Source organism: Artemia sp. Qi Xiang Cuo, chromosome 4 (genome assembly GCF_049724085.1).
Source record: "Artemia sp. Qi Xiang Cuo chromosome 4, ASM4972408v1, whole genome shotgun sequence".
In the NCBI taxonomy this organism is placed as follows: domain Eukaryota; kingdom Metazoa; phylum Arthropoda; class Branchiopoda; order Anostraca; family Artemiidae; genus Artemia; species Artemia sp. Qi Xiang Cuo.
The window spans coordinates 16,895,372-16,907,182 of record NC_142797.1 but is presented as its reverse complement, the minus strand read 5'-3'; the positions used below and the strand labels follow the sequence as shown (position 1 = coordinate 16,907,182).

Below are 11,811 nucleotides of genomic sequence, written 5' to 3'. Positions count from 1 at the left end.
TTTTTTCAAAGTTGTTGGCCAGAAAATGATTGCTTACTCTAAGACAATTTGATAAAATACAAATGCACTGGTTTAAAGATTTTTTTTTTTACCTGCAGCAATTTATGTTTTCTTTTGTACAAATAAGGTGAATTAAAGAAAAAGACACCCTGTATTTCTATATGAGTAGGATATGCACAAGTGTTAAATTTTTGTTGCGATAATTTAGTGTTTAGTAATCTAAATCCTTTACGTTATCATTACCGGTAGTTAGTATTCTTTACGCAATGGCAGTTATTTTTGAAAAAAAAGAAGTTATTTCATTATAGACCACTATTTTTTTTACCACTGAAAAACATGCTGTCAAATTTTCAATTTACTTAACATTGGGCATTTGTTTTGCGCTACACACAAAAAAAAAAGACAAAACACATCTTTATTTTGGACCACAGAGCTTTTTTTCTGACAACTGAAGAAAAAATGCCGTCAAATTTGCAAATTACTTACATTTTGCAGTTGTGTTGTGCCAAAAAAACATCTTTATTTTATACCACTTAATTTTTTCTTTTGTCGGACAACTGGGAAAAAAATGCTGCCAAATTGTCAAATTACTTGACATTCAGCAGCTACGCTGTACCACAACAAAAAGAAGTCAAAACGCATCTTTATTTTAGACCAGTGAAATTGCCACACCTGAACTGCGAGGAGCTGTCTCAAGTCTTCCTTCAGTTGCTCTTGTACTCGGCATCCTTCTCCCTTACGTCATTGGGTCATTTGTGAACTGGAGAATCCTAACACTTTGTGAGCTTGTATTTCCTATTGCATATCTATCAATGTGGTTTCATCCAGAGTCACCTGTTTGGCTACTAAAGAAAGGAAGGATAGATGATGCTACAAAATCCCTGAAAAGGCTCCGTGGGCAGTAAGTTTTAGAAACATATTTTGTTCTGTTTTGTGTTCTCTAGTGTACAAAAGCCAGAGATTAATTATAATAATGATCATTTGCATCAGAATAGTTGTGAAAATCCCTCCCCTAACAAGTTCAGTAAGTTCAGAAAGCTCAACAAAACGAAAAACAGCCCCTATGGCCGAAGTGCAAAGTTACGATTCTGCAGATTTGTTCTTAAATAAAATAACTAGAAAGAACTAAATAAATTTTATTTTTCACATAGAATTGTAGTAATGATGAGGCACAAATATAAAAATAATTTAGAGGGGGGGGGGGGGTATGAAACATTAAAAATAATAAATATGAAGTAAAACTATAACAATCCTCAGACTTTGAGAAGAAAGCATTTAATTGAAGAATATCGTGTACATGCCTGGCAACGATATGGCACATAATGAATTCAAAACTTCTGAGGCCAAACTGACTCATTGATAAAAACACAAAACAAAATTTGAGCAGAGGTGTGGGTGTAAAGTCAGTGAAGGTGTAAGATCAGTAAAGAGGCACAGATGAGATCTAAAAAAAGGAGCAAGAACCTGAAAAAACTTAAATAAAAATCATAAAAACAAGAAGAAAAATACAGTTCAAAAATACCTAAAAGAATAACAAAAATCCTTAAATGCATATTTTGCACATCTAATTTAGTGTTTACAAACTATAGTACACTTATTCTCTTTTATTCTTTGAATTTTCATCATTTTTAGCTTACCTGTTTATTCTCTATTCTTTATGTTTTTATCTTGTCTTCTTGGGTTGATGCTTTAAGCTCTACCGTTTCTTGTTTCTTATTCTTTCTGTTTCTATTCTCTTTGTTATTATACACAATTTGAGTCAATTATAGATAATTTATTTCTTGCGCTTACGGTGGTTTACTTGGTGATTGGACTTGACAAAATTTTATTGTTACTTTGGACTGAAACTTTTTAGCTGAGTTTCACACTTTTATTATTTCTTTCAGCTTAAATATCATATAGTTACACAGTTTAAGCAAAGGCACTAGAAAAGATGTCCGGGTTTTGGGAAGAGCCCAATTAGGGTTTGGATGGCTGAGCATTAATCTTGGATAAATTAATTTAAGGATGAATTAATAATATTTTTTGTCTGTCAATTTCTTAGGTGATTCTTGAACAGTCATAACAGAGTCACAAATCAAAAAAGAAGGAAAGAAATGTGAATAAAAAGAATAAATTGTGAAGATTTTTTTTCAGCAGCAAAAATTTTTATTTTTCTATTTACTTGCAAAACGATTAAGAACCTAAGATTATAAACAGCTTTTCTCCAACTTGGAGGCTACTGATGTTCTCGAGGGGTGTTTCTCTCAGAAATCATGCGCAACAGGTGGTACGTGCCAAACGTGGCGGAACTCTACCAAGCGTTTGAGGAGCATGTCAAGCAATTTGGGTACTGTTTCAAAAGTGGTGGAACTCTGCAGCACAGATAGTGTTCCGAGATATACGCTAGGTGGCGAGAAGTCAGTGGCCCTTGGATATTCTGCAACTTCTTTCGTGTTTTTACCCACCACCCAGAATATCCAAAGCTATACTCCTTTGCTACGATTTATTATTGATTCGTATTATCCCCCAGCTTGGTGGTTTTCTGAAACTCCACCCCACAGCATGATGTGTGCAGTCCCAGAGGCACTGGCCCCGAATCATTGTATCTGGGCGCACAGGAAAATGTTATTCGGTACTTGTATGATATCCCCCTACCGCTCAAGTTCTTCATGTATTGACGCACTGTAAGCCGGTTTCTTTCGCTAGTTCCTTTCACCTTAGCGTGAGAAAAGACAGAGAGAAGTGACAGAATGGATGGTAAATATATAATTTGGGCTAAATATTTGCACATTATGGGGTCGGGTAAAGTATTTGGACAGTGTGAAGTCAGAAAACAATTCTTACTTAATAATATGCAGAATAATTGTACCCAACACATTTTGCATGCAGACCAGCTATATTTTACCCCCCCCCCCCCTAATGTGCAAATATATAGCCCAAATTTGTTTCTAAAGTATTACATTTTTATCATACGTTGGTATATTAATTAGGATTAACCTAACTTTACTTCTTGAGTGGTAGGGGGTATGTCATACAAGTACCTACAATTCTTGCAAGGAGCGTGAATACAAAAAGGTATATAAGGCAAAAAGTATTACTCCGCGTAACACAGATGTAATCCCGAGTTTTAAACTGTGAGATTCAAACTATGGTGGGGAATCCATAAGGGCAATCAGTGCCCTTAGCCCTTTAAACTATGATTTATTTTATTAATCCATACTTTGACCCCAGTGCTCTTAGCCCTTTAAACTATGATTTATTTTATTAATCCATACTTTGACCCATAACTTTAACCATTAAAAAAATAAGCTGCTACTTGTTAGCCTGATTCAACTCTTTAGTTTATGATTAACCTCTGAAATTTATTCTATGTAATCCATGAAGAGAAAGGTGGTGCTCTTTTGCACACAGTTTTGATTCTAATGAAAATTAACCATATTTATTATGATTCATATTGCATTAATTCAACTATTGCTGGATTTTTTTTCTATATTTTAAACTGGCTAATTTACTTTTCACATTTATTGAATAGTCTTATATATTTTGACGAAACAAATTTATTGATTTTGTAGTTTAACTATAAGAAATGAAGCGTAAAATGGATTGAAATTACTATGAACAGAAAAGGGGCATGGGCAGGGTTATTTGATCTTCAACCCCATGCAAAACACTAGCCTAGAATATTTTTTCGCTATATTCAACATAATAGATTACAATAAATACAACAGCTTGTAATTATATCGATGAATGTTTGAATCATTGCATGACTATATGTTTTACGTTATGTGATCTATTTATAGAAAAAAAAAATAGTAGAAATTACTATTACAGATACGAACCCATCTAAAGTCTGAATAGCAGCTTGTTAGTTCCAATACCCTTGCAAATAAAAAAAAAATACATGGGATGATAGTATCTCTGACGTTAGCAATCAGTCTCCTTTAAATTTATTTGGTGCTGAAATTAGCAAACTGCTGTCCTGAATTTAGATCTAAAATAGCTCACCTTGCGCACCAAAGAATCGACTTTAATTTCATAACTTTGGTAGTAAAAATAAACCTGCCAGAGTATCGATAATTTATATGAGTGGAAACTGGTGCTAGTGTCAACAATCAAAAAAACCCCAGCACCATCTAGCATTTGACGTTCCTTGGCATGTTTTAGTGTAATTATAAAACAAAACTAGTGTAGTTGTTGTAACTGGCAAAATTACTCTAGTAATAAACGTCTGATCTCAGTTTCTGAGAAAAACCCAATTAGAAGGCTTAAAAAATACCAAGGAAAGCTAAACATTAGAGTGTTAGTGTTTTTTTGGGTCGACGCTAGTGTCGGTTCCCACTCTTACGAGCTGCACATACTCTTTAGAAGCTGTGTAGCATAAGTGTTTATTTGGACTGAAGCCAAGATCTACTTTTTGAGAAAAACTTCAACCATCTTTTATACTCTGTGCTGGTGCCTTTTCTATTATTTATCATAAAAATGTTGTGGGTTAGGATCCTACATTAGGGCTGTTAAATAGCACTAATATATTGATGATTTGTTACTTTTAGCATACATGAACATTTTAGCTTTAATATTAGTTTTCTGAATAAAATGAAACTCTGTAGCCACGCATTCTAAGCAAAACCTTGACTGCTTACAAGAGATTGAGATTTATCAATATTACTAATACAATAGCTGCCAAAACACCATCTTACGATTATTGCAAGACAAGAAAATGAAAATTTCTGGAATAATAAAAAATAGTAATATTTACCCATAATCAACAAAGATTAGGTGAAAGATATAAAAATAAGAAATTAAACATACCAAGAAAAAGACACACTTAAATTATTGTTTGATAAAAACATTGTCTATTTAATGTTTCTTTTATCACAGACTCCTCACAAATTTTTGACAACTGTTTAATCAAACAGTTCGTGGTAACGAACTGTAAGTAAGGAGCGACCCGGCTCAATGGTAACCGAAACTCTTAAAAAACGAAATTTTGGTACCAATAGATACATCAAAAGAATCAAATTTTAATTTTGATTTCAAATATATAAGTTTCATCAAGTTTAATCTTGCCCATCAAAAGTTACGCGCCTGAGAAAATTTGGCTTATTTTCGATAAAAGTGGGAAAGACCACCTAAAAGTTATAGAACCTTAATGAAATTCACACCATCATATTCAGCGTATCAGAGAACCCTACTGTAGAGGTTTCAGGCTCCTATCTACAAAAATGCGGAATTTTGCATTTTCGCCAGAAGAAAGATCACGGGTGCGTGTCTATTTGTTTGTTTGTTGTTTTTTTTTTCCCGTTCCCCAGGGGTAATCGTATTGACCCAGTGTTCCTAGAGTATCGTAGGAGGGCTCATTGGAACGGAAATTAAAAGTTCTAGTGTCCTTTTAAGTGACCAAAAAAAATGGAGGGCAACTAGGCCCCCTCCCACGCTCATTTTTTTCTCAAAGTCACCCAATTAAAATTTTGAGATAGCCATTTTGTTCAGCATAGTCGAAAATCTAATAAATACGTCTTTTACGATGACTTAGTCCCCCACAGTTCCCAGGGGAAGGGCTGCAAGTTATGAAATTTGCCCATTGCTTACATATTGTATTGGTTATTGGGAAGTATACAGACATTTTCTGGAAGAATTTTTTTCTGGTGGGGGGGGGGGGGCTGGTGGAGGGGGCTACACGGGAGAATCTTTTCGTGGAGGATTTTTCTTTGGGGTAAGGGACATTTCTCTGAAGGGGGCGCCAGATTTACAAGTATTATTTAAAAAACGATCAGAAATTAAATTTAAAAAAACAAGTTTTTTCAAATGAAAGTAAGAAGCAACATTAGAACTTAAAATGAACTTTAATTATTACGTATATGAGGGGTTCTCCCCCAAGTCAATACCTCGCTGTTTACGCTACAGATTTTTTTTAGTGCTTTCAAAAGAGCTATCTATTCTAATTAAACGGCCTTTGTGAATCAGGGATTTGTGAATTAAAATTTTTTTTAACTTGCAACATAAAGAGCGTGGTATTGATTAAGGGGAGAACCCCATCATATACGTAATAACATATACGTAATAAAAAAAACAATAAAAAAAACAAGCGATACGGCTCAATAGTAATCTAAACTTTTAAAAACAGAATTTTGATGTCAATAAATGTATCAAAAGAATGGGCTTATAATGCTGATTCTAAATATATAAATTTTATTAAGTTTAGTATTACTCATCAAAAGCTACGAGCCTGAGAAAATTTACCTGATTTTTTAAAGAGGGGGGAAACATCCCCTAAAAGTGAAAGAATTTTAATGAAAATCACACCGTCAGATTCAGCGTATCAGAAAACCCTAAAACATAGGTTTCAAGCTCATATCTGCAAAAATCTGCAATTTTTTGCCAGAAGAAAAATATACGAATATACAAGTTCGTTACGTAAGTTAATTTGTAAATTACGTCAGAACCAAATTTAGAGACAGCCATTTAGCAAAAGAAAAGTAAAATTTTTATGCAAATTTTGTTTACTTATTCAATGACGGTGAGCCAAAAAAAAAGCTGCATTAACTAAAAACCGATCAGAAATTAAATAAAAAACACAAGTTTTTTAAACTGAAAGTAAGGAGCGACATTAAAACTTAAAACGAACAGAAATTATTCTGTATATGAAAGAGGCTGTCCCCTCCTCAACGCCTCGCTCTTTACGCTAAAGTTTGACACTGTCTCACAACTTTATTTTTTAAAACAATAAAAAACTTTAGCGTAAAGAGCGAGGTGTTGAGGAGGGGACAGCCCCTTTCATATACGGAATAATTTCTGTTCGTTTTAAGTTTTAATGTCGCTCCTTACTTTCAGTTTAAAACACTTGTTTTTTTTTATTTAATTAGGTTCATAATCCTTTTCTTTTTGAGACGGGAATTTTGGAACCGCTTAGGAATAAACAGTAGAAGTTTTGCGTACCTAAGATGGTACTTCTTGATTTTATAGGCAAGTACGCTGAACGTATTTTTAATCCATTTTAATCTTTTTCTACTACAATCGTTAACTTCCCAAGCTCTATAATCTATAGAAATGATTTGTTTTCTTTTTTTAGGGATACTGATATATCAGAAGAGCTTTTCAGAATAAAAGAAAATTGTGAGAGAGAGGTCGCAAAACCAAAATTCCATTTTCAAGAGATACTTATGCCACTTTTTTTCCACCCTGTGCTACTTGTGGTGCCATTGCTGTTCCTTCAAATGTTTTCTGGATACGGACCTGTGGTTTATAACTCGGTAATCTCTGAATTATATCGTTACTACAGCAAAAATGCTCAACAACATGATTTCGTGGTATGCTACGAAATATGATATCACTGTTCATATTCCAGAAATGAGGCCTGGTTCTTTTTGGAAATGTACCCCAATTTTCTACCTGAGTAAATAAATTCTATGTCACCTATTTTCATGTTTCCTGTCTCTGGGATGTAAGTTTCTGAAACTTCTAACAAGTCCAGTTCCCGAAACTTTTTTCTGAATTTTACACTTTTATTTTTCATAATTTTATTAACGAGGAATGGATACACATTCCTCAGTATGCACAGCTTTTACTAATTTTCGTGCTTTTACCAATTTTCGTGCTTTTACATTTTATGGTTAGAGCACGAAAATCGGCACACATATGTAGAAAAGTACGAAAAATCTGACAGGGGGAAAAACCCACATTTTCTGAGCGCGTTTTTTCGCGTTTCGCCACGTTTTTCCAGGCGGAAAATCCTTTTTTTTTAATTGAAGGATTTGGACGTTTGAAGGGTCGTTTCTCGTTGATTCGGGTCTGTTGATTCTGAACATGGGCCCACTTTTGACATCAGATCAGTAGTTTTCGGTTTTTCGTCATTTTCATCATCGCGGGTTGTACTCTTTTCTGTATACTGAATTAGTGGATGCGCTTAGGGTATCTTTCATGGTTAAATCGAGTATGCTGAGTCTGAAAATATGCTTACTTTTAATATCCAACCATCGGTTACTGAGTTATCATCACTTTCATCATCACCGGGTGTAAACTGTCATGTGCGCTATCAGCCGAACCTGCAGATTCGCACGCCACCATTTGCCATCAGATGGCCGTATACATGAGACAACTACAGTTTCTCAATCCTGGGCAGTGTGGAAATGTGGCGTACTATCAGCCACTCTACCGAAAACCCGAAGAGCTTCAGAGGCTGTATCCGGACGAAATCAGACCCATGAAAATCTTCATTGTCCTTGGCCCACTACATATTGAGATGGCCTTCAACGTTGTCATCAGCAAGGTGCTCCACCAGAGTGGCTGGGCTCAGGCCTGAATTGAGGCTGATGTTTTTACAGCTGGTTGAGCCAAGTCACTCAAAACAGGTTCAAATATTAACAGAAGTAGGTATGTGTACGAAGCTACACTTGTAGCATTCGAGGAAATGAAGGCATGTGCTTTTGAGAGAGCGTGCGCAAATGAAGACCACCCAAACACTGAATTTGAAAAATGGGTGGTAACACGAAAAGAAAAATCCCCACAGTTTGCCTACTGGGAACTGGTTTGTAAACTCATACGTCTTCTGCTGAGCATGGTGGCTTCACTTCGTTCAAAGAACTTTCTAACATACGAAGCGACACTGCAACTAATAACGCATTTTTTTTGCTTTTGATCAGCCATACTACGCAAGATACCCGATACTCCAGACACAATACTTGAAGAATATGGAAAAGATCTTGTTATCTCTTAAAAAAAAATTTATGAATGGCTACTTCGCCATCTCATCAACTGGGATACCTATTTCCGACATCGATCTCGATCATCAGAATAAGTTTCAAATCAAGAAATTAAAAGATGGACTAAGTGGGCTGGTCAACAATCCTCAAGCTCTTCAAAGGCTTCTGCTGTTCTTACCGGAGCTAAGTCGAATGCTGGATGAGTTCAGCCAGACCAAAGAAACAAGTACAAATCACCACGAAATGGGACAAGGATTTCGGAAGAATTTTCTCGGAGACTCCAGATCTCTTATTAGTACCGTACTGTCAAGTCTTGGGGAAATCCCTAAGAATGGGATGCGACTGAGCTGGCAGAAGATACGGCAATACGGAATCTGAAGCGCCTTGAAGACTTGGGAATTGCAGAGTAAAAAAAATTATTCAAGAGCGTATGGTTTACCACAAGAAAGCAATTAGCAACACGTTACCGAGACAGAACATAGTCCTGTTCTTTCCACAAAAAAAAATCTATCTCCAAGTCTCAGCTGCAAGTAAAGTGCATGCAGTCAAACTGCAGCCTCTTCAGTCGTTTGTACATAGGCTGCAAGGGTAGAGGAACTGATCTGACCGACTGTTTCCAGCACGAGAACCAGCCTTTTCCAGCTTCCCTATCCGAGTACGGCAAGCTACGGTTTGGAAAAAAATCTAACATAGTTGACTGTTTGACGGCAGAGCTTGAAGAGCCGATGCCCTGCAGTTTCTCAACCGTCAACTCAATTTTACTAGAAAGGTCTGTTCTAGCACACCTCATCGTTCCTAAGCCTGGAATTAGTTTCGGTAAATACGCTCGCTTGAATTTCGCATTAGAAAGCAACAGTTCCAAACCTACACTCTAAGGATTGATCTCGTCTTTGACATCTACACTAACGACAGCCTAAAAAATGGAGCGTGTGAACACACAGGAACTTCTCTTATGCCATAAAAATCACAGACCGAACCCCCGTTCCTTGGATGAACTGGCGTAACTTTTTGAAATCAACAGAGAACAAGAGTCGACTCTTATATTTTTTGGCAACTATGGTAGTCCGGGAATTGCAGGACATCTTTGTAGTGGCCACTCTTGGACACACAATTATTTCAACGTGCAATGTCGCTTTTCGCAAAGATCTCACACTTACCAACCACGAAGGTGACATTAGTGTGCTGCTCCATACCTTTCATCAGGCCCAGTGTGACTATAAGTTCATAGCCATCAGAACTGTGGATTCTGATGTAGTTTGCAATTGCAACAGCTTTGTTCCAGCAGCTTCAGATTGAAAGCCTTTTTTCATCTATGGGCATGGAGCAAAGACAAAATACTGCCAATTCACGATATTACTTATCGTATAGAACCTGACATGTCTCGGAGCCTACTCTTTTTGCATGTCTTCTCTGGATGCGATACGACTTCGTCTTTTGGTTTTCATGAAAGCATGGTGTTTGGAAGACCTGGAAAGCTGTGGAATATATTCTTCCAACTTTCGTTACTCTGAGTACATCAGGAGCCCACCTCCTATATTGTCACTTTACAGACATCCAGCGATTCGTCGTCGTTCTTTACGAAAAATCAAGCGGCTTGTCTGAAGTGAACAGTCTGGGGAAGGAGCTTTTCACACGAAAAACAGCCGGAATGGAAAGACTGTCCCGAACAGCAGCTGCTCTTGAGAAGTACACCAAACGCGCTTATTAGCAGGCCCAGATATGGGCATCGTCGTGTGGTCTGAAACTTTCACCACTGGATCCAGGTTTATACGGCTGGGTGAAGGATGACGGAAGCTGGGAGCCTTTCTGGACTAATCTTCCTAAGGCAGCAAGAATTTGCAAAGAGCTGCTCAAATGTGGCTGTAAAACAAAGTGCAAAAACAGTTGCAAATTTGCAAAAGCGTCCCTTAAATGCACAGATCTCTGTTCGTGCAAAGGTTGTGATAATCAGTACAATCAGTAGTGCACTTTTTGTAACTTTAACTCTCAGAAGCCGATTTCGACCTATATCCTGTCCGTGAGAACCTCATTTTCTTTTATAGAAATCTTTATGATGAAACAAGTTGAAATCGGCTATTTCATTCCTATGATCCATGTGATTGTTTAGCTATTTTGAAATACCTGAAGTAGTTTAGTATTCCACATTTTATCATCATAATAGTATGCTTCTTATGTCCGAAGTTCCTTAAGTCAAGCTGTTTGAGTTGAATAAATGTTTTTTTTTTTATTGAAAGCTCATTGAGGAGATCTGAAACGGTAATTAATTACTTACAGTCAAAAACGTATGATCTCCTTCGGAATGTTCTAGGGAGGGTATGAGTTCTTGTTAGAGTATGACATAGAAACCGTGGTTATGAAACTGGTAAATCTTGAACCAAGAATCTGATTGCAAAAATAATCATATTTTGGAATTGAAAGACTCAAATTAGTCAGAAAAGAGATCTTAAACTGGGCCATCGCTCATTCTCAAAATTCACGTTTTTTTTCTTCACGCGGAAAAATGCAAAGTAGCGCGGAACCACGGAGACAAGTTTGAATTTGAGACTTAGTCGATTCCTCACATTTTCCGTAGCATGTTCACCCGTTTCTATGCAATTATGATGAAAAATACAAAGTCAGAAAGCAAAAATTACTGAGAAGTGCCTGGAGTATAGTGATGAAAATGATGATAACTCAGTAACCTGAGAAATCTATAAGGTCTGATGATTGGGAAATCTGTAAGATCTTGAAATGGATGCGGCTCCTGTACTTGTACCTGTTATTTGCTTTATCCTTTTGTACCACCATCCAGACTTAGAATCCAATAAATCAGATACTTCCTTTTAGTAGTAAGACGCCGCTGCCTGGTGGGTTATTCCTGTGATTTTATTCTTCAGGATAGTAGCTTCTTTATGTTTTTTGTTCCTGAAAAGTTGTCTCGTTTTCCTGCTTAGTGCTTTGTTTTTTTTTTTGTAACGTATGGACGATCTGCTGAAAAACCTTTGTTAACTTTTTCAGGAAAATAGAAATGGTACTTGCCGAGAAGCTTTTCTTGAAAAGTAGTGATCATTTCATCAGAATTAGCCGTAGAAATCATACTGTTCCATTTTTCAGTCCTGTGCCAATTGCCGAAACCAAACAATCCGCTGTT

At 36.4% G+C, this 11,811-nt stretch overlaps 1 protein-coding gene across 1 annotated transcript in view; it reads left to right on the top strand.

The window, feature by feature from the left end:
* The first annotated feature begins 644 nt into the window (after positions 1–644).
* Positions 645–11,811, top strand: part of LOC148952824 (facilitated trehalose transporter Tret1-like) — a 73,601-nt gene continuing 62,434 nt past the window's right edge. Inside the window, exons 1-2 of the mRNA XM_089087438.1 lie at positions 645–901; positions 7,052–7,232. Coding sequence (XP_088943564.1) covers positions 813–901; positions 7,052–7,232 — 270 coding nt within the window. The 5' untranslated portion in view covers positions 645–812. The remainder of the gene's footprint in view (positions 902–7,051; positions 7,233–11,811) is intronic.